General features: G+C 51.7%; 1 protein-coding gene across 4 annotated transcripts in view; it reads right to left on the reverse strand.

Annotated features, from left to right (window-relative positions):
• Positions 1 to 2,399: 2,399 nt before the first annotated feature.
• CUNH10orf71 (chromosome unknown C10orf71 homolog) overlaps positions 2,400 to 23,164 on the reverse strand; it is a 29,218-nt gene continuing 8,453 nt past the window's right edge. For all 4 annotated transcript variants that reach the window (XM_073904508.1, XM_073904509.1, XM_025881166.2 and 1 more), the window contains 3 exons: positions 12,226 to 12,325; positions 11,819 to 11,987; positions 2,400 to 7,541 (listed from right to left, as the gene is read on the reverse strand). In XM_073904508.1, the coding sequence (XP_073760609.1) occupies positions 3,183 to 7,391 (4,209 nt within the window). In that variant the 5' untranslated portion in view covers positions 7,392 to 7,541; positions 11,819 to 11,987; positions 12,226 to 12,325 and the 3' untranslated portion in view covers positions 2,400 to 3,182. The remainder of the gene's footprint in view (positions 7,542 to 11,818; positions 11,988 to 12,225; positions 12,326 to 23,164) is intronic.

The following is a 23,164-nucleotide window of genomic DNA, read 5'->3' on the forward strand; positions in this document are numbered from 1 at the left end:
TCCCACACTTGGAGAGGTGATGAGGTGAGCAGGAATTGCAGCCGGGGCTGTCTTGTCATCAAGTGCACAGGTGTTTGGAAAGCCAAGGAAGGCTTGGGCTTCCTGTCTGAGAGCCAGCAGGTGAAGGAGAGAACCCCTAGAATCAGCTGCAGTTCTGCATCTATACGGAGTCCAGCGGAAGGAGGAGCCCTCTGCTCAGATGGCCCTGCTGGGGTGACACTAAGGACACATAAGCAGGTGGTGACAGGCTCTGATGACATGGCCCGGAGCTCTCTCTGCTTACCTTGGACTTTATATCTGAGTGATATAGAAGGTTCACATAAGACAATCGTGTGTAACATCACAGTGTTATCTGGGCCAAAATGCTTCCCACCTGCATAGAATTTACGTTTTGCCTAGAGCTCCTCTTTCAATTGCAAATGTTTCATTCATATATTTCACTCCTGAGGCCATGCCCTGTTTAGACTTTGGACCCATGACATTGTCATACTGGAACCCCATGTGCAGCCTGGGATCTCAGAGATGTAGTTAGGACACGTTGGACATTGAACCCATCCCTGTCTTAGGAAAGGGGTCATAGCTTCTCTGGCACGTTTCCAGTGATGGGGAGCTTAGTGCTCCCCAGGCCGTGCTAGCCACCTGGACACGGTGATGCCGTCTCCTGTAGGAAGCCCCTTTTCTGCCTGGGCTGAGCTAGATGCCCCTCAGACCACTTTATTAAATTACTTACCACACAGGACTATCACTGTCTTTCTTCTCTGTTAGATTTTAATTCTTTGGGTGTGGAGACCAGATCTAATTATCATAGTATATCTTTAGAGTCCAGTGAAGTGCCTGGCACAGGACGGGAACTCTGAAAATGTTTGTGATAGGAGGACACGAGGAAAATAGAGAGATAGGAAAAAGGAGAGAAAGGGAGGCAAAGAGGGAAAGAAGGAGGAAGGGAGGAAGGAAAGAGAACATTATTTGCAAATGAGTTGGTCTTCATTGATTCTATCCCCCGGAAGCACTACCTGCTTCCTAGGAACATAGGAACCTTGCTGTAAGTGATGGAGGCCTTCCTCTGGCTGACCTGCTGGGGAGCCAGGTGTCCCAGGAATCACTGCTCTCTGAGTGGATGCTGCATCCTGCCAGATGCCCTGTTCCTCTTGTGCATTCACAAGGAAGTTGACCTTGATCTCCAAATATCTACCTTGATGCTTTTAGCTTGATCAATAGCTTTGCTTATATTGTTTCTGAGACAGAAGATGACTGCTTCCCCATACGTAAGCTCCCCTTAAAGGAAGTATATTATTCCTCGTGGGGACATCGTTACTATTACTATGTTTTTTTTGTTTGTTTGTTTTGTTTTGTTTTTTAACCGAAGGTTTCTATTTTTGTTAGGCAGTTCTTTTCCTGGGCCCTGAGAATTTTAAAATGAGCTATCCATTTTCCTATCTGAGTAAGATGAAAGCAGGTGAGAGGATGCTTAGCCACGGTGGCAAGAGCCAAGATCACAGATTGTTCTTCCCACTGGCACCCCAATGCATGACTCGTGGGAACCAGACTTCTCAGACAGCAGCCAGACTGTGTTCCTGGCCAATCATCTGGTTGTCTCACCATGGCATCGAGACAGGGGATTTGTGGAGTATTTTCACAATGAAATTAAGGTGTGGCTGTACTTGTTGGGAAAACAAACAGGTAAAAAATCCTGAATCCAAATCGTGGCCAAGAATAAGAGCTCTTATACTGGTGTGAGCCTGGGACTTGGTGAGTTCTGTGCCTTCCCATCTTTCCAGCCTGGAAACAGCATCTTTGCCAAAGGAACAAGGATGATGCAGTTTGTGGGGTCCCTGGGGACGTGGACAGCACAGTCCTGACAGCTGCCTCAACAGCTGCCCTTTCTAAACAAGGAGGGAGATGTGTTTGCCCCTGTCTTTCCCATAGCACAAGAATTAAGTTGCTTCAGCAGATGCCCTGGGTAGAAGCCCATGAAACCTGCCTGCTTTCTTTCCTAGCACGGTTGCCCACAGTGTGCATGTGCTCACAGACTCCTCTGTTCTCAGAGGTCAGAGATGGTTATTGCATTTTGCTGCCTTGACCTGAATCAGATACTTCCCTCCACATCCCCAGAGGCCTGGGAGTTGGGACAATACACTTTCCTTTTGAGCACAGGGCATAGGTTAACAGTCATGAAATTGGGACACCGAGGGCCTGACTCAGTTCCCTGGGCCAGCCGTGATGGTGAGCTTGGGTCTCCCTCCTCTTTGTCCCCCGACACGGGTGGACAGCCTGGCCCCGCGAACTCAGGGGCAGTGTTGAGGGCTCCAGGAGGAGCGCCAGGATGGCAGCAGGTGCCGAGGCCGCTCTGTTCAGAGCGATGCCCCTGCGTGGCCGGCGGTGACGGAAGGTGATGGAAGGCCTGGACAGCACAAGGCACTTTACTCACCAGGGGAGACCTGCCACTGCCCAGATGGAAGACCAGTCCAGGACAGAACCACATCTGCAAGCTTGTTTCACTTTTTAAAAGGTAGCCTTTTCTTTATCAGAAAATAGCCTTCAGAGGAAAGCTTCCTCAGTAAAGAAAACCCACTCTATCCAAAGAAACATTTCTGCAGGGTTGCCTTGGGGCAGTCCTTAGCCATTTCTGCCTGCAGTGAGCTGAAAATGGTTACTGCACGGGAGGGAGGGTAGAGGCACTTCTCTGTGCCCTGCTGGACCTGGAGGGGCTGGGCCGGGTGGTCTGCTCGCCGGGCAGGGCTGCGCTCAGTGCAGTGCAGCGTTTCTGGGAGATTGGGAGTTGGCTCACTGCATGAGCCGGCCCTTGAGAAGAAGTAGGTGCGGTGCCCGAGCAGAGCAGCCATTAGGAATCAGGCTGGACTCACCCCAGTCGCATGGCCAGGGGAGGACAGGCAGTAAGGGAGGGGAGAAGGAAGGGGGAAAGGGAGCAGATCCAGGATCCGGGAAGGGGCTTGGGAGGGACCCGGTCATGCAAAAGTGCCCTCCCAGGGAGGAGAGCCCCAGGAAGCCCTTCAGGTCGGGTTTTCTCAGAATCCCCACTTCCTTTGAGACTTTAGGGATCCCACATGGCTAAGTATGTGTTGATGTGTGTGTGTGTGTGTGTGTGTGTGAGTGATTGATTGGTGGAAAGGGGAAGTAAGTTCTTCTGGGTTTATTTGAGGGGGGTTAGTCTGCTGTAATTCTCAAGAAATGCCTTCTGTGGCAAAGTCCTCTAGGTCGTCGGTAGAGATAATGCCCAGGCGCGGAGCATCTCCCGCCTCCACCCCTGGGCACCGGGGAGGTGCTGGCTGCATGCTCTGGGACCCAGGGCCGGCCGCCTCGGGGGTGTGCGGGCCCTGCCTGAAGAAGGTGGGGGCAGAGAGCTGAGACGAGCAGCGCAGTGGCATCAAGGGCAGGGGCCGGAAGTGGGGGTACAGCATGTAGGGAGAATCAGGTGTGTTTGGCGGGGGCTGCTCGGGGGAACCCCCCTCAGAGGATGGGATGGGGACCTTGACATATTTGCCTGTCTCTGGGTCATAGAAGGTCTTGATTTTCACCTGGAGTGGCAGATCGAAGACAAAGTACTCTCCAGATTGGGGGTCTTGGAGGACCTTCTGGGTGGCAGGGTAAGGGGCCAGAGGCATACGGGACTGGGATCCCGTAGGCAGCCTCCTGAGTGGCTCTAAAGCAGACACTGAGTGGCGGTGGATGGGATGGGGCAGGGAACGGACCTCGGGGAACCTGTATCGGGGCCTCTCTCCGGGGGATGGTGGCCTATGCTCCCAGTCCTCCAGGAAGGGCTTTTCTTCTCCAGGTTCACCATGCTTTTCTTGCAGTTGGTCGGTCTTTCTCCTCTTGCTTGCCAGCTTTTTGGCCCGCCGCAGGGCCTTCTCTGTTTTGGGTGGGACTGCCGGGGGCTTGCCGGCTGCCCTCTCCTGCTGAGCAGGAGGCTCTGGTTTCTCAGGGAGGCCTGCTGAGTTGGTGGCCATGTCCAGCACCGAACCTCTTGGAGAAAGTGTCCTGAGGTCTTCGGTGGATGGCTCAAGTTGGGGATCTGAGCCGGCCTCCCATGTGAGGGCGTGTGTCAGGTCCTCCCTACGGGCGACCCTGGTTGGGTAGAGGCTGGCCCAGGGGCTGGGGTGATGAGGCTCCCCTGGCAGCAGGCCCTGCTCAGTGGGGGCCTGGGAGGCATCGTCCCAGGTGCTGCTGGTGGCCGGGGAGCACGCGCTGCTCTCGTCCAGGGAGCTGGCATTAGGGGAAATTGCCATCTCCCCGGGGACCAGTCTTCTCCCTGGTGGCCCTGCTCTGGGTGTGGACAATAAGTGACTTTTGAAATCTTGTGTGTGCTCTTCCCAACACGTTCCCAGCTGCCGTGGGGGTGGCTGGTCTTCTGGGTCGCCTTGGGGCAAAGCGATGGTGGGGATGCACCTTGGAGCATCCAGCTTCCCCTGGTCCATGGAACTGTTCTTGGTTTCATTTGCCACAACGTGACATGCAGTCTCTGAGGGTGGCTTCAGCCCTTCGCCCTCTCCCATGAGTGGAGGAGACGGGATGTTTCTTGTTGGGACTGGCTGGGAAGTCTCCGTCCGGGCCATGCCAAGCACCTGTCCGTGGTCCTCCGTGCCCTCCCAGGCTGTGTGCTTCAAGTGTGTGTCCTGCATGCTAGCGGGGGTCGGGGTGTTGGCCATTTCCTGGCTCTCGGGGCCATCAAGACCAGCCTCTTCTCCCCAACTTGGCTTTGGCAAGTTGTCTTCTTTGTGGCTGCTGCCCAGAGGGTCCGCTGATGACATGGTCCTCAGGAGGGGCAGCATGATGGGTTTTATTACGGGGGTGGCCCTAAGGGTATTGTCTTTAATTGCAAACAATATGTGCTTGTTTGAAGTAGAAGATGGTGAGAGGGTAAGGTCTTTGGTTGTATCCTTACTTCTCCCCATCCAAGTGCCTCTGAAGTGAGCCTCCTCTCTCGATGCCTTCTTGGGTCTATATCCAGACAAACCTCCCCCTTCTCCTTGCAAGGATTCCCTCTTGCTGCGCTCCTGCATGCACGTGGGCCCATTACTCAGGGCACAGGGCTGTAGCTCCTCTTTCCCCATCGTTTTCTCCTTCTCGTCCTTCCAACTGTCTCCTGCACTTCTGTCATTCCTCCTGTCTTCCTGCTGGCTCTCGGTGAACCACGTTTTCTGCTGATCCTCAAATGAAGCAAAGGACTGGTCTGAAGAGCTGGTGCTGAACTTGGCCTTACTTTTGAAGCCTGGCATGAAATCAGATTGGCTGTCACTGTAAAACACATCTTCTTCCTCTGGAGAGAGGGGCTCTGGGGAGAATTTCTGGTTGAAGTTTGGATTCTGAAGTCCTGCGTCTCTCTCTGGTTCTGTCTCTTGAGACACGGATCTCAAGAAGCCCTTCTCGAGGCTGGGGCTCTTTGGTTTCTCTGCAGCCTTCCCTGCCTCAGGCTCTCTGCTGCAAAGCCTCAGGGACAGGTGCTTTCTAGGGCAGGGTTCCCCGGCGTCCGGACACTTGCCCGACCCGTTGGTGCCCATCTCCAGATCTCCATCGTCCTTCTCGTCACTGTTTCTGTCAGTTCCCTCCCCGTTGATGCAGAAGGGGGCTAGGGTGGTAGCTGGAGGTGAGCTAAGAGTTAGACAGTTATCTGCAGAGGCTGCACCAGGGACAGCCCTAGGGTCCTTCTGGGTACTGATGTGTGACCCAGAAGGGCCGTCAGCTAGTGTCTCCTTAGCCATCTCCTCTGGAGGGCTCTCCTCCAGCCCATTGGGAAGGATGGCACCATTGCTCACGGGTTCTTGCTTGCCTCTGGTTTTCTCCTCAAGGCCTTTCAAGAGGGGTGAGGGGCTGTATGTGCTTTTAACATGCTTCCGCACATCCTTCAGGTTGAACAGCAGGCTGGGCGCTTTGGATTTGTAGCTGTCCCGAGACTGACATTCACTGAGCTCCTTCTCTTGGTATCCATTTAGCTGCCCTGGGGGTGGTGGGGTTATCTCCCCTGGCTGGCTGTCGGATGGCTCCAGGACATGCTTGGTGGGTATGACGGGGGTCAGAAGCTTACTGATGTTAAAAGGAGGACTATAATGCTCATTGGGGTCCATGGGCAGGTCAAGAGCCTTGCTTTCTGGAAATTGTCCCTGGGGATTGTGCTTTGTATACAAGGCTGGGCCTCTTCTGGTGATCTGCTTCTTCTCTTCTGAAGCATCTGGTAGACTTTCTTTCCTTCCTTTGCCAGGCTTTGGTTTCCTCCATGGGGGCTGGGTCGGCTTCACCTGAGGGTCAGGCTGTAAGCTAGAAGCTTTTCCCTCCACAGCGAACGCCTGGGCTCCTGGATCCCTAGCTCCCCAGGGTCCAGATACGGTGAGAGCCCCTGCAGCCAGCCTGTTCACCTCCTGGCTGCAGCTGGCCCGGGCGTGGCAGGGGGAGACCCTGTGCTCAGGGGCCGGGGGCTCTCTTAACAAGGGCGCGTCGTCGTAATGCTTGGGAGCTTTGGTCTCTGGGACGGGGTCAGCGGCCTCCTTTCTCTCTGGCAGCCTCGGTTGGTGGGCGTTCCATGACTCAAAAGCACTGTTTTCGCTATGAAGAAAGGTCCCTTTGCGGGGCCACTCCTTACCTCTTCCAGGCTCACCCTTGGCTGGCTTGTGGGGCGGGGAGTGGAACTTGGACTCAAATGAGTTGGCCACGTTTTCGGGTGTCGGGAGGAAGCTGCTGGAGCCGTGACAGGCCATTTCGGGATTCTTGGGGGACTCCTGCTCTCCGTGCTTCCTGCCAGGCTGGTGGTGGCTATTCTGGTGGGCGCCAGAGACTTCAGCAGGCACCCTCCTGACCGTCAGAAAGGCAGAATCGAAGCAGAAGTGGACACCACTTTCTGGAAGAGGAGCAAATTTGGGCGGATTTTTGAGAGCCGGGGGCTTACTGGTCGGAGGCCTGCTGTCACAAGGTTGGCTCTCAGTCCTGTCAAAGGATTTAATTAGTGATGACACTTTCGAAGCAGGCTTGCTGTTGCTCCTCAGGCCGGACACGGGCACCTCCAGTCTCCTCTGGGCTGGTGTCAGCGGCGGGCTGCTCTTGGGATACTTATCTTCCCCTTGAACGTACTTGGGGAGCTGCTGGAATGTGGCCGCCCAGCCTGTGTGCTCTGTGCCTTGCGACGGTAACTGGCTCCAGATGCTGCTTTTCCTGTGGGTGTGGATCACTGTTCCCTGGGGAAAATTCCCAAACACCTGGCGGGTGATATCCGGGGACAGAGCCAGGTCGGAGTCATTGCAGGATGTGTCCTCTGAGATGCACAGGCTCCGGAAGGCCCGGTCTGTGAGGCTGCTCACCTCCCTGTCTGCATCGTCCAGCACACTGCCGATGCTCGAGGAATCACTGAACCCGTCCGTGCACTTCTTATTCCCCTGCATCATCCGCCAGCTAGGAAGACTGTCCCCGGTCAGCCAGGGGGTGCCTCTGGGGGATGATTTTGGAAGAGCAGTCCTCTTGCCGCAAAACTAGAGCTTCCTGTCGACCAGATGCAATTACAAAGTGTGATTTCTTTCTTTCTTTTTATTTTTTTTCTCTGTAAAAGAAAGGCGTGCAGGGTATGAACAGGATATCCAACTTAGTGGCTCCATGTGAGAACTACACACTGGTCCAGATGGGTGATCGTGCCAGTGATGGTTAATTTTATGTGTCAACCTGGCTGGGCCCTCGTGGCCAGTTTTTGGCCAAACATATGTAGATGTGGCTATGAAAGTATTTTTTAGATGTAATTAACGTTTAAATCAATGGATTTTGAGTAAAGCAGATTACCCACCCTCCACAATGTGGGTGGGCCGCATCTCAGAGACTGAGCTCCCCAGAGGAAGGGAGAATTCTGCCCCAGGTCCCTGGACTGGAGCTGCAACATCAACTCCCCCTGGGTGTCCAGTCTGCTCTGCAGATGTCAGACCCGCCAGCCCTCATAACTGCATGAGCCAGTTCCTTAAGATAAATCTCTTTTTATATGTATACATCCTGTTGGTTCTACTCCTCTGGAGAACCCTGCCTGATACAGTGCCTAAGGTCCAGATGTGCCATTTTTGCAGAGAGATCTCCCCTGACATTTCAGGGGCTGTCCCCTCCCCACTTTCTCTCACAGCGCCTGCTTTGTTTTCTTTCTGGTACTGAGCACGCTCTAAAATTACGTTGACTTCTTTGTTGCCTATCCCATCATGAGACCGTAAGAACCAGGAGCCACTAGGCTATCTGTCGGCTGCTTGAACTTGTCCCAGAGCCACCCCAAGAAAGCACAATCTCCAAGGGCCTGCAGCACCTGGGCTCCTTAACTCTCTGACTTGCCCTTGGGTGTGACCAGTGGGAGATGCTGGGTGGAGTCTGGAGGGAGCCAGAATCCCTGGCATTTCTTCCCCATGCCTGCTCCTGGCTGTGGTGTGGGGTCTGGGCAATGCTGCCATCCTCTCTAACTACGGCGCCTCTCTAACTAGGTCCTGGGCTCGGACTCTAACTGCTCCCCTTGCCCCCTGGGGCTGTGGGAAGGATAGCTCCTACTCTTCCTGAGTGGCTCCACTTGCTGGGGTCTCCCTAATGCTTATACCTCTCTTATAGTCCCTTCATTCGATTTTCTTCTTAAAAAAAAAAAAAAACTGTCATGAAATTGACATGAAATAAAATTTACCAACTTGACCATGGAAGTGTACAGTTCAGGAGTGTGAAGTACATTCATATTGGTGCAACCATCACCACCATCCCTCTCCAGAACTCTTACAGCATCCTGAACTGAAACTCCATACCCATTAGATATCGGCTCCACTCCGCCCACCACCCTGCCGACCCCAACCCCTGGCAGCCAGTCTGCTTTCTGTCTCTATGAACTGGATTATTCTAGGAACCTCATATGAGTGGAATCACACAGTATTTGTCTTTTTGTGACTGGCTGGTTCACTTAGCATGATGTCCTCAAGGATCATCCACTTCCATCCAATTTCCTTCCTTTTTAAGGCTGATTAATATTCCATTGTATGTTTATTCTACATTTTGTTTATCCATTTGTCTGTCAATGAACATTTAGGTTGCCTCCACTATTGGCTACTGTGAAAAATGCCGCTATGAACATGGGTATACAAATATGTGTTCAAGATTCTGCTGTGCCCAATTCTTTTGGGCATATACCTAGAGGGGGAATTGGGGGATCCTATGATAATTCCATTTTAAATTTTTTGAGGAAACTCCATACTGTTTTTCACAGTGGTTGTATCATTTTACGTTCCCACCAGCAGTGCATGGGGTTCATCTCTCCACATCTTGCCAGCACTTGTTATTTTATGTTTTTTTATTTTTTTATTTTTTTATAGTAGCCATCCTAATGGGTGTGAGGTGGCACATTGCATTTCCTTCTGGGTCCTGTCTGAGGATGCTGCTTTTGCCAGGACCCTGACCACTACTGCTGGGGTACATACTTCCACTGCTTGGAACAGACCTCACCCAGACAGAGGATAGGTCAATGAGTACATGAAAAGTTAGATAAAATAGCAAGTGTAGACCCTAGAGTGGGCCTGAGTGGTGGGCACTTGGGACAGTGAACATCTGGCAGTGTGCTTTGGGTCCTCAGCTGACAGATGACATTGTCACCCAGTGGCCCTGTTCACAGCAGCAGCAGAAGCCGGCAAGGCTGCATTCTTCCCTCCTTGCCTGGCTCCAGAGCGATAACACAGCCAAGGCTTTAGGGGATGGAAGATGTAGATGCTCCCACAGGGAGGTAGGGCCTGCACATCAGGTGTTCCATGTTCTATCCTGGCCCCGCATGGGGGATGGTGCAGGAGGTGTCCTGCCCAGGTCTGCCGCTGTTGGGCTAGCGGCGTCCTGTTTTGGTCCTGGAGGCCGGCCTTCTTTGGGGTTGTTTGTTTCCTGTGTCTTGACCAGTCTGACGGTGAGTTTCCAGTGCTGACTTGTTGGCAGGCTGACCTGGTTTTATGATGGGAGAACTGAGCTGGCTGTGATGGAGAAAGGAGGGACCCTGAGTTCTAGGAATGGGATGAGCCCACTCTGCAAAAGCCTCTACTTCCATGCTCCTCAGCCCTGCCTTGCAAATGAGGGCATCTCCCCAGAGAGCACAGTGCAGGATTTTTAGAAGGCCGAGGGCATCTGCTTCAGCTCTCAGACCCTGCTGGTGGGCCAGCTGCACTCCTTTCCCCACCGGCTTCTCCTTCCGTGTGGCCCAGCTCCGGTCACAGGGATGGAAGCATTCAGAGGTCAGGGAGAGTTCCGGCCTTTCTGATCAAGGGAGCAATCCGTTGTCTCCACTCTGTTGGTGCTATTTCTTCCTGCTTCGAATGTAGACACAAAGCCCAAGATGGAGTGTGTTTGTTTGCTAGGGCTAATGAAGTACCACAGAATGCTGGCTTACACAACAGAAATTTAGTATCTCACAGTTTTGGAGGCTGGAAGTCCCAAATCGGGTGTCAGTGGGGTTAGTTCCTTCTCTGGGCTGTGAGGGAAAGATCTGTTCCAGGTCATTCTCCTTGGCTGGTAGATGACCACCTTCTCCTGCATCTTCATATTGTTTCTCCTTTGTCTGTGCCTCTGGGTCCAAATTTCCCCTTTTTATAAGAGGACCAGTCCTATTGGATTAGAGCCCACCCTAATGATCTCCTCTTAACTGATTATATCGGCAACGACCCAATTTCAAATAAAATCACATTCTGAGGTCTGGGGGGTTAGAACTTCAACATATGAAAATTTGGGGGATGCAACTCAACTCATAACAGTAAGGCATTCACTTTGCAATCTTGAGGAACAAGCAATGACAATGAGAAGCCCGTTTGCTGAGGATGGCCTGGTGGGCAGAATGGCCCTGGGTCTTTGATGGCATCGTTGAGCTCTGAGCCTGTGCCTGAACTTCCGGTCCTGGAATTTGTGTTATTGGGGTGGGGTGGGAGACCTTAGTGGCTTTGGCCAATGTGAATCAAGTTTTCTGGATCTTGAGGTCCTACGGATACAGTCAGGGAGGCTTCTGGTGTCCTGAATGCTGGGGTCTTGATCTTGGCAATGGCTGTACTTGGTAATGGTAATACTGGGGTTTCTATACTTTCATATTTAGAAGAAAATAGGATAGTTGGAGATTTAAATTTAGAATCTTAGAGTTAAGCAAATGACCTCCAGCCAGTTAAATCCCTCCCACTTTTGGCAGATACTTGTTATCTTTTTGAACACTCAGCTTTGAACATTTGATAACGTTGGGGTAATTTCTTCTCCCCTCTGTGTTTTGTCTTGGTGGGGCTGAAAACCAAGGTGCCTGCCGAGACCTCCCTGGGCCAAGTGCAGATGTGAGACCCAGGCCAGGCCCTCTGTACTATTTCTTCTGGAATGACGCGAGGATGGAAATGTGCTTGGATGGGGCAGGGCTGTCTGCTCAGCCTTTACCAGCCTGGAACTTCAGCCTTCACCTTGAGTCTGCAAGGGCTCCAATTTCCTTTTAATACTTATCTATTTCAGTTGAATTTGTCCAGTTTCTGTTTCTTTTGTGCATGGCCAAAGAACCCTAACTGATCTGAAGTTTGTGTCATAATTCCCAACAGTAATACAAGATGTTCACCATATTAGAGTATTCAGAAAATACAGTAGTCCCCCCTTATCCACAGGGGATACATTTCAAGACCCCTAGTGGATGGCTGAAACCACAGACAGTAGTATTGATTCCTATATATACTATGTTTTACCTATGATAGAGTTCAATTTACAAATTAGACACAGTAAGAGATTACCAATACCCAATAGTAAATAGGACAACTATAACAATATACTATAATAATCGTTATGTGAATGTGGTCTCTCTCAAAATCTTACTGTACTGTACTCACCCTTCTTGTGATGATGTGAGGTGATAAAATGTCTATGTGATGAGATGACGTGGGATGAATGACGTGGGCACTGTGACGTAGGGTTAGGCTACTGTTGACTTCTGACCATACATCAGAGGGAGGCTCATGTGCTTCTGGACCGTGGTTGAGCGTTGGTAACTGAAACTGCAAAAAGCAAAACCATGGGCAAGGGGGAACTGCTCTAACCACATTTCTTCTGCCTCAGGAAAGAGACCTTTATTCAGATAGCTTCTTCAGTTCTGATTTGATTTTCCTGGGTTTGGATGGGACAGTCATAAAGTTGGCTCCACGCCTGGTCCTACCCCTAGTCTCCCAATGCCCAGTGGAGCCCTTCAGCACAGTAGTTGACAATGGAAGGTGTTTCCTTGGGTTGGTTCCATACCTGTTACAGTGGTGGGGGTTGCAGGTGCCTGCCTCGCTGGGTTTTAGTGCCTGCAGTTTTAAAACTTCTCATGTTTACATTTGCTATCATCGCTGCCCATCTAGAAAGAAGAAGAAAAATAATATCAGTGGATCCAACTGGCCAACTGGTCAAGCACACATCAGGTGCAAAAGATGTCTTTAAATGTCAGTAATACAGTGGGCTTTCAAATATATATATTTTTAAATCCACACTTGAACTCAACAAAATTCCAGACATAGGCATTTTTGTGAAAACCAATATAGAACCAATATCTATCCCTTCCAATATTCGTTAATTCATCTGTGGTCCAAGAAATGTTTAGGAAGCTGTTTAAGCCTTTGGGGTTTCTAATATGGTTGGCCCAGTTGAGAATTAGTTTTTGCTAGTCCAATCTGATCAAAGGCCCTTTCCCACCTGGATTAATAACTCAGGTTTTGCAGTAAAGAGAATGGGAGTGGCAGAACTTGAATCCACTCAGCAAGCAGTAGCACAGTGTTCGATTTATTGTTGGCAGGAGGCTTGAGTGTCTATTTTGACAGCTAAAAGAACCCAAAAGCTGCCCAGGAGAATTTTAAGAGTACTCAGAATGAAGTGTAAACTAATTAAAATAAATCCATTATGCAAATTTTAAATGCAGACCATTGGGGCTTCCCCCAAGACGTTCCTCATCTCAAAGCTCCTGGCTATTAATCTAGTCCATGGTAGTTTATTAATAATATTAATAATCATACTAACTCAGATTTGTGGAGTACATTTCTTTGGAGGCTCACAGAGGGCTTTGTGTCTACCACCATTGGGCAGGCCAGGGCTAAGGATGACATCAGTCCGAGTTGCACACGGCTGAGACATGGGTGCAGAAGGAGGGGAGGCGTTTCTCTTATGAACATTTAGGGAAACTATCACTCTGCGCTTGGGTTCATGGGCTCACTGTCGTTGCTGCTTTTTGGAGGCCAGCGCAGATCTGTCTTGCGCGCTGCGTTGGGCTACTCTTCTTGGGCTATTCCTTTTTCATTCTCAGCACTGCATTCAGGAACAGCTTGGAAGACTCACACTGTTCGTGTCAGCCTCTTGCTGAGAGTCCCTCAATGGCTTCCCAGTTTTAAAGAATGAAAATGAAAATCAAACCTCCTTAACAAAGAGTTTTTCTTTCCATCCTCCTCTTGGACTATCTTCCCTCTCATGGTTGGCTTTCCAGAGCGTGCCTCAGAGCCTTTGCACACACTGTTCCCTCTGTCTGGGATTCTTTACTCCCCTTTCCTCTGTTACCTGCTTAACTCCTACCTATGCTTCAGAACCCAGTTCCCATTACCCTTCAATAAGACTGCTTCTTCAGGCCATTGTAAGTCTCCCTGTTATATGCTTTTGTAGTTGGCTATTCCCTCTCCTTTGCATTACTTGTTATAATTGCACTTCAGTGGTTAACTGGGTGATTATTGTTTGTCTTTCCTGGTAACCTGGGTGCTTTACGGTGGCTGTTTCCATGTCCATCTGGCTCTACAGGCTCTCCTCAGGAAACATAAGACACAGCACAAGGAAAATCTGTTAAATGAGTAGGCAAATCATTCCACCTCTGTCGTATTATTCACACTATTGACTGGCTTAGCAGGACTTATTTTATTGAAACTCAATTATAATTGGGTAATTCCAGAATTATCACAATTTTCACATTAGTGAATTTGGAGTCAAGTGGATTTAACTTACTTTTTGATTCCAAGCCCTAAAATACATAAAAATCTGCCTGTGGTAAGAGATGAAAGCAGGTGGAACAGCTCAGTCCTAGACACGGCTCCCAGGCTGGCCCAGGGGAAGGCATTTATTTGCACCATGGCATATACCATTTAAGTTGGGATCAAGGTTCAGGGTAATCAGGGAGAAATAAGGAGCAGCTTCATGACTTCTCCATTTTCCTGTTCGTCTTTTGAATTGCACTCAGGGCCCCAGTTGGGGATGACTGGAAGGCCAGCATCCAGCAAGAATTTGTTGAGTACATTGACTGGGGTGCTGTTTACAGCCACAATGCAAGTGCTCATGAACTGATACGTTATCTAAATTATGGGTGTCAGCAGATGACATGTTGGCATCTGCCCTGTGTGGTACAGGCAACCCTGGAGAACACCCACAGCGTTCTGTTATCGGGTCTTCCAACACTCCATCCATTGATGCTAGATGCTGGTCAAGCTTGCATCAGGTAGATGCGAAGCATCAGAACGCAGGAGTTAGTGGACTGGAATTTCCAGTTCAGCCATTGAGGAGGGGTAAAGGGTCCAGTGACACACCCATCTTAAAGAGTTGCTTGGTGGGGGACCTGGGGGCGTGTATGTACCCCTGTGGCCTTAAGACTGGGAGAATGACACTCGAGGATGTGCTTTGTTTTTCCTTATTGCCAGAGTCATTTATTTTTTAAGATTTTTTTTATTTATTTGAGAGAGAGAGAGAGAGAGCATGAGCGGGGAGCGGGGAGCGGGGGGGGGGAAGCAGACTCCCTGCTGAGCAGGGAGCCCGATGCAGGGCTCGATCCCAGGACCCCAAGATCATGACCTGATCCAAAGGCAGACGCTTAACCAACTGAGCCACCCAGGCGCCCCAGCCAGGGTCTTCTTTTTGAATCAGAATGTATCAAACAAACCAAATGGGAGTGTGCATCCTCATGGATAAGCATTTTCTCCCGACGAGCAACGAAATATCCTTTGCACAGTCATCGCTAAATTCTAACTCTTCTGGAAAGTTTTCTTGCATGATGCTTTTTCCTGTGTCATGCTGCAGTTGAACTATCATGGCCTGGAATACACTGGTCTTTGCAGATACAATTTTCTCTCTCTCCTAGTCCCTTACAAATACCTCTGTGTGACCCTCACGCAGCCCCGGCTCTGCCCACACCCTTTCTCTCCAGGCCTGTGGTGCACTGGAGAAGGAGCTGCGGGCCCAGGTGGGTCCCGGCTTGGCTCCTCGGCATGGTACCCTCACTGCCTGCCTTGTCTCTATCTTCCCTGGGCCACCGACTGCTCACTGCTTATCCTCAGCTCTCCACTTCCTTGTACGGTTTTTTAACCACTGGCACGGCTTTATTCCACTTTATCTGCTGTAAATCCATCTTTCCAACAAGGCTTTGGGCACCTTGGAGTGAGAGCCCCGACCGGGTTCATCTTTGACTGATAAGATTGCTGGAGCGGGGTGGTCACTCCCCTGTTTGCAGCTGCTGTTGCTGAGTGTGATTCCTGGCCCTTGACACTGTGATGACGGAGCTTTGCTGTGAGTGTGTGGTGGGACACGGGACGGCTGAAAGCCCTGCCACCCCATGTTCTCCTTGCCTCCCACGAGGCTCCTGGCGGGAGCCCGCCCAGGCCCGAGAGGGCATGCAGCCCGACATCTGCTGGTCTGTCCCAGGCAGCGAGGACAGCAAGTGGCCGGAGGAGGGGACTCATATCCACCACTCTCTAGAGGCCCTTGTATATACATGCTCCATGTATAGCTACTCCTCCAAGCCCCACAACCTGAAGAAGTGTGATGGGCACACAGAACCAGAGCCCCGCTCGGAGGCCCCGGCTCCAGCACCATGATCGTCCTCGCGGCTGTGCCCTATCAACTTCCTTTCCAGGATGAGACAGTGGACCCTCAGAGAGGTGACATGAATATTCCGTGTCACACAGCTGGTGAGTGACAGAGCTGGGCTTGGGACCTAGGCCTGTGTGGTCCTGGAGTCAGACACAGCAAGGGAGGGAGCCGCTGGCTGGGTTGCCAGATTGAGCAAATGAAAAATACAGGACATCCAGTGAAATTCCAGATAAACAACCAACTGAGAATGAGCGTGTCCCGTGTAACAGTGGGATATACTTTGTATTAGTCAGAGTTCTCCCTAAAATCAATCATCACATGCTTGCACTAAAAATAGGTAGTTATTGTTTATCTGAAATTCAAATTTCACTGGACATCCTGTTGTTGTTGTTTTTTTTTTATCTGGCAACCCGAGGTCCTCACCAACTTTGGAACCCAAAGAGAATCGCCATCGGAGGAGGCCAGCGCAGTGAGTCAGTACGGGATGACTCATGTTTGTGTGTCACCCTGCAGTTCAGGACACATTTAGTGGCCATTATCTTGTTTGATCCTCACGATCCTTATGAGGTGGGGCCAGCAGGCCTCATTGTCACAGTTTTCCAGGTGGAGAAGGAAAGACACAGAGAGGTGCAGAATGTTGTTCGGTGTCACACAGCATGTAGAGAAGAGAACGCAGGTGGGATTCAGCTCATGCTCACCACTCGGTTACCCCGAGCTTCCTCTGGGAGGCAGCCCTGACCCTCTGGATCTTGGGCTCAGGTGCAGATGGGTGTCTCTTGGGCCCCTGGGTTGTAGTGCAAGGGGGAACTGAGGGCAGGGATGGAGAAAAGGAGGGTTTTTGTTTCTAATTACCTCCCACAGATCTGTTCACCTCAAGTTTCCGTGATAACCACAGGGATGGAGGCGATGGTTCAGCTGGTAAGCAGAGGGTCCTCCTGTTGGGGGCTGCAGACAGCAGGAAGGTTCAGGTGGGCCTCACACAGCTGGGAGGGATGCTCTCGAGCTGCTCAGGAGGCCGTTTCACTCCCCTCTGGTCCCTGCCGGTCTTTGCACAGGAAGCCGTTGGGGTTGGCTCTCCTGCTGGGTTTGACCACTTGCCTGTAGTGTGGTTTTTGAGCCTGAGCTCTTTGGGTGGATTTAATTACTTTAATTGAATGGTGTTTTCACTTCTCAGTAAAGGGGAGGCAGGAAGCTGGTGGAGATGACAGGGGTTGGCTTTATCACACCCAGAAGGCCCTAGCAAATTGGAATTGATTCCTCTTGGTCTTCTTTCTGGGTGGTGTTTTGAGCTGTTGAGGTGGGCATGCCTTGAAAAGCAGTTAAGTGTAGTGAGTCATGACAGCCCCCTGCCTGTGTACCCATGGGCCCTGTTCCAGTTCGTGAATGCACGGACATCCCACATGCAGCCTTCCCCCTCCACCCCAGCCCGGGACCCCTGCCTTGCTGGTCAGTCTTGGGCCAAGCTCTTAACCTCTCTGTGCAATTGCCAACAACCCTCTTTCTTGGCAGTTGCCGAGCGAATGTCCTTGTCTCTATCCTGTATTTTAGGAGGCAAATGGTGATGGCAACATCGACTTCCTCAGTTGGGGTCCTTCAGTGGGGAGAGCAGATGTGTGTTGAGTGTCTACAGCATGGCAGCCCTCAGGCCCACCGCTGCTTGTGCCTGCATTCTCTCATTCCTCACGGAAACCCATCAGGGTAGGCCCAGCTCCCCACCTTACAGAGGTGGGAACTGAGGCTATCACCTGGGTTACCCGCTGTCTCTTGCTGAGTGCTGGTGCTGGGATTGCCTGTCTTCGGTTCCAGGGCCCCGCTTCCTGGCCCCATGATGACTCCTCCTCAACTATCCCCAGTGTGATCATGTCTCGATCCTTTTAACTCTTGGAAATCAGAAATCTCAAGGTCATTACATTCAACTGGAAGAACACAGGGGCTCCTGTAAGGCCAACTGGAAGGTCTGTCATGCACTCCTTCACTTGACGAGCACCCCCAGAGCATTACTGTGTACCTCCCTGTCCCAGGGCTGGAGACAAGGCTGCGGCAGGGCTGATTGGGGCCTCCACCTCGGGGAGCTGCCGGGAGTCACTGACGGTATTGGGCCACATTAATCAGATTGCCTCCGAGTGGCTTCCACTGGGCAGTGTCTCTCATGCACAGAAATCACAGCTTTGATTTGTACCTGGGTCATGGTGCATCTGCTTGGACCATTTTCGTTCCATGGCCCTGGAACTTGTGAATAGGGGAGGAGGGTCAGCCTGCATCCTGGCCTGGTTGAACGGCCCCGACCTAAGGAACTAGACTGGGAAAGCCATGGGCTCTCAGACTGATGCCCGGACTCCTGTGCCCTGGGAGCGGACAAGGCCAGCTTTCTCCAGCCCCGGGAACACAGTGTGGTTGGCACCGGGGGTCCCGATGGCAGCGCTGGGCCAGCGTGTGTCGGAATCCTCCCTGAATCACATCACATACAAGGAGTCTCAAAGCCCTGCCGCGTGTAGGAGACCAGGAGTCACAGGGAATGTGGCCGAAGAAAGCTGCGTGTCTGGGCTGACTGGGCTCACAGAGCCACTTGTAGGCAGGTGATCTCAGCTACCGTGGGCATTCTGCTGCCTGCAGGAGAGAGCTCAGGAGGAGAGAGGCTTTCTCCCTGGAGCTCAGCCCAGCCTGCATGCCCTGCCTGCCTGGGTGCCCAGTCTGCTGTGTCTGGATGGGACATTTCCTCGGGAGCCTCTGAGGAGCATGACCCACGTCTGCAGGGAGAGGTCAGGGATCCTGGCAGAGGGAAGGCCAGGCCTGGTCTCACCAAGCTCACCACAATGGGCAGGTGACAGCACCTGGCATCACACACCCAGCGGTGGGCCCTGTCGCAGGAGGAGAGTGGAGAAGCAAGATACAGAGGCAAGGGGAGAGGTGGAGAGATGGGCTGAGTTCAGACCCAGCAAGCTGCCCCTCCCAGCTCCCGTTCCTGTACCCTGATTGTGTGACTGGGGGCTGAGCACAGTTTAGTAACTGGCTGTCTGGGGCAAAGTTCCTGCCTTGTAGCCCTGGCTGATTTCAGCGGTTGACATCCTGCGGCCCGTGAGCCACCATGTGGTGCAGGGGCTCTGGGAACCTCTGAATCCTCGGGTGCTTTGATCAAGATACTTGGGCAGGGGTCTTACTCTGCAAAAGCTACTATCTGCTGCACTGTTTCTGACCATCTCTGGTGGCCAGGTGTTGTCGGGGATCACTCCTTGGAGCTCCTGGTGGCTGGATGGGCTGGATGCAGCCAGAGCTGTCTTTGGACACTCCTACCATCAGGAAGGAGCTCAGGCCTGGTACCCCTGGCCTGGTACCTGCTCCACCAGGTGCTCTCTGCAAAGGCTGAGGGTCCCAGCCTCAGTGGCCAGACCCAATCCAAACTCCAGGGGCTGTATCTACTCCCAGGCCAAGGCAGGCAGCCTCTGGAAGGGGGACATGCAGCTCTTTCAGAAACACCCAAAAGGGTTGGGTCCACCTGGGTCTGGGCCAGGTCCTGGTGCTCCTCTACATTCACTGGGTATGACCTTGGCTAAATGACATCAAGTCTGTGAGCCTCAGTTTCCTCATCTGTAAAATGGAGCCAATGCCATGCCCCCATGTATAAAAAACAGGGGTTCTCAACTTTGGCACAATTGATTTTGCTGAAGTCCCCTGGGGCAAAATCACCCCTGGTTGAGAACTACTGCTATGGAATCAAGGAAAAAGCACAGCCCCATCACCAGAACATCATTTGTTCATTCATTCATTCATTCATTCATTGTCAGTCAGAGTCCATCAGTCGGTCATCCCTTCTGTATGTCCCAAGAACATCTTGCCCTGAAATCTGGGAACCATAGGATGAAATGAGATAACCATCGATGGGCAGTTCGAGGCAGTAGAAAAGAGCTGGAGACCCGGCACCAAGTCAGCGTCGTACTGGGCCAGTCACTTCACGTCTACCTCCACCTGTAGAATAGGAACAATAAAGAACAACCCTGGCTCTGCCCACCCCCTCGGGGCCGCTCCCCACACTGGAGAGGGTAGAGGAAAGGAATTGTCATGAAGTTGGTCCCTGTAGTCTCCAGATTATTGGAGCGACCTGACTCACCAGGTCTGGGTCCTCCCCTGGCCAGGGGACGCCTGTAGTGGAAGGAGGCCCAGGGAGCCCCAGGTGCCACAGACCTGTGGTTTACCTTCCAGCCAAGGGGCACCAAGGGAATTACGTGCATGCCCTTCACTACATGTCTCCCAGGAGCAGTTTCATCTTTGCTTGTTTTCCCTCAACACACGGTAGGAAATATTTACATCCCGGCATGGAAACTGCTCAGAGACATAGACAGTTGACTTTTGAACAACATGGCTTTGAGCTGCGCGGGTCCACATTTACACAGACTTTTCCAGTAAATCCAGTACAGTCCTGTAAATGTGCTTTCTCTTCCTTACGATTTTCTTAATAACATTTTCTTTCCTCTAGCTTTCTTCAATAACATTTTCTTTTTTGTAAGGTTACTTACTGTAAGAATGCAGCATATAATACACGTAACATACAAAATATGTGTTCATTGACTGTTCATGTTATCAGTAGTTAAGTTTTTGGAGAGCCAAAATATGCAGATTTTTAAATGTGCAGGGTGGGTGTTGGTGCCCTTAACCCCCTAATGGTTTAAGGGGCACCTGTAGATCAAGGAAAATTCATGAAACAAAACTCAACCTGCTTACCTGTACCACTCTGATATCTTCAGTTCTATTCTATTCTATTCTATTCTGTTCTGTTGTTTCATTAAAAAAAACCAATTTGCAATTTGGTAAGGGATTTCAGACCCGATAATGAGTTCTGATCTGCAGTGGTTTTTGTAAATTACTCTGGACCAGGGACTCCAGGCATCCCTGGTTAGGCTCCGTTGCTGCTGCCCTGTTTGTAGGGATGCTGGGTTTTCGTTTGGTTGGAGAAACGGGGACCCAAGGCCCAACCACTGTGACTGGCAGGATCTGACCAGATTCATGTGGGGCAGGGGGAGGAGACCACCTCGGGGGGCGGGTTTATGGGGCCAGGCCTTGCCTTTTCTTTGTGCTGTGTCCCCAGTCCCCACATAGTGCCTGCGCTTTTGTCAAAGGAGCAAATGAATGAATGAGTAAGAGAATTCCCTGTGTACTGAGTAGCTGGCATAAGACAAGCACTTTATATACTCCAATATTATTGATTCATGTTTTTTATTATGTAATTAATATTTGCAACAGCCTTGCGAAGTGGAAATTACTCTTGTTCTTTACAGAGGAGGAACCTGGAGTCCAGGGAAGTTTACTACCTGAGGGCATAGGGTTTGAACTTAGGGCTGCTGAGAGGGAGAGGGTGCCTGCAACCTGTATTTAAAAGGGTGCCTCCAGGGACTTCTGAAATGCCTCCTGCAGGCTGAGAACCTCTGCTCAGGACCACCCCACCCCTGGCCACCTGCAGCCCCCACACTCCTGGTTCTCACCTACAAGTCTCCTTGGAGCTCATCCTAAGACCTTTGGTCACAGGCTTATTGCCCACACCCCATCACACCCAAGAGCCCTTGCAGAGGCCGTGAAAGCCTGCCCTGGCCTTACTGGCAGGCGGGGCTCTCTGCTTATGAGCTTCCGAGTCAGACAGACTTGGGACAAGTCACTCCACTTTTCTGAGCCTCCGTCTCCTTTTTGTAGGCTGGGATTGATGGGCAGGGGAACCCAGCAGCCTGGTACTTGTGAAGTACTGTGGCTCATGAAGTGGGTCTTGTAGGGAGAAATGATTGTAACCAACGGCCTGAACTCCACCTTGGAGAGCCTTGTCCAGAGAGGAGGCCCCTTCAGAGGTCCCGGGGAAGAGACACTTGGGTTTGTTGGGAGTGGGGTGTCCCTCAGCACCTGTCCTTTCTCCAGCCCCTGGGAAGAAGAAGACATTTGGGGATAAGCACTACCCCCTGAAAACGGCCCTGGAGTGTCCCGGGCTTGGGCAGAGTGCCCGGACCACAGGGTCAGGGGTGCCACAGCGTTCCCCTCACCGTCTGTGTGCCCCATTTCCCCATCTGTAAACCGGCGCTGTGGGGCTGGGTGGCAAAGGCGGAGAAGCAGATCTGGAAGAGCCATCACTGAGCCCCAGCTCCCTGCTGGGCAGTTCCAGGCGTCCATCCCATTTATCCAGCTCCTACTACCTGCCACGCACTTGGTATCCGTGATCTTGCTCAGGGATCACAACCAGAGGCGTTAGGTGGGGCTGGTGCCAAAGGAATTTGAGGTGGGAAAAGTGAGGGTCAGAGAAGTTGAGGAACTCGCTCAAGGTCACACAGCCAGAGAGCACCAGCATTGGGATTCAGACTCAAGGGTCTGTGCTACATGGCTCTGCCCTTCCTATGCAGCCAAGGCAGAGCTAGGCTTTGGGTTTCTGGGGGTGTCTCCATCTGCCATGGTGTCCACACAGGGTGGTGGGCAGGGGGAGGGGGCAGCAGCTTCTCTCTTAGCACCTTCTCTTCTACCTTCAGTGGCTCTCCTCTTCCGATCAGAGAGCGTTTGCTCTGGCAAAGCTAGAGATGGCATCTGTTGCACCTGGCTGTCCTTCAGGAGGCACATTGGAGGGTGCCATCTTCCTCATCCTTGCACAGCCAGGAGGACATGACTTTCTGGCATGGGGAGGGGCCTCACATGGAGAATCAGGGAAGTCTTAAACCCAGGAATTCCTAAACTCCACAAGGGCACGAGCGCGCGCGCGCACACACACACACACACACACACACACACACACACACACTTGTCAGAGTCCGGCTGTCCCTGGCCTTCTCACTTCCTGCTGGAGGCTGGAAGTAGATGGGAGATGTCTGTTTGGGAGCTGACACCTGTCCTTTCTCCAAGGGTCGTGGCAGCGGAGAGCCCGGCTCTTCCAGGGAAGGAGAGACAACTTTCCTGCCGTGGGGGACTGACAACCATCCTGCCTTCTTCATGGAATTCCTTATGGGATGTTTTACAGTGGCAAGAAAAAGAATTCAGATGTGGCCACCCAGGTTATCCTTCTAAAAATGAACACCGAGAAATGCTCTTCCAACAGGCAAAGTTATTTAAAACTACAGCTTGAGTTGATGTGAAAAGATCAGCTTCTTGGAGCATCTCCTACTGTGTTTGAGAACAACATGGGGACCTTGTCCCCTTCCCTTCTCTGAGCCAATGGTTCTTCTTGAAGGCCCCAGAGGGCTTGTTAGAGTGCTGGGCCTTACCCCAGGGATGCCCACGCAGGAGGTCGGGGTGGGGCATGGAGGATGCTGGTGCTGCCCATCCTGGGACCACACTTGGAGCACCGCTGCCCTAGGTTGGAGGCTGTATCCCTTTTGGGGAGGTTGTACTGATAAGCCGTAAGCTCTGG

Source organism: Callorhinus ursinus, unplaced genomic scaffold (genome assembly GCF_003265705.2).
Source record: "Callorhinus ursinus isolate GAN/ISIS: 27379988/994484 unplaced genomic scaffold, GSC_fseal_2.0 scaffold20, whole genome shotgun sequence".
NCBI classification, from domain to species: domain Eukaryota; kingdom Metazoa; phylum Chordata; class Mammalia; order Carnivora; family Otariidae; genus Callorhinus; species Callorhinus ursinus.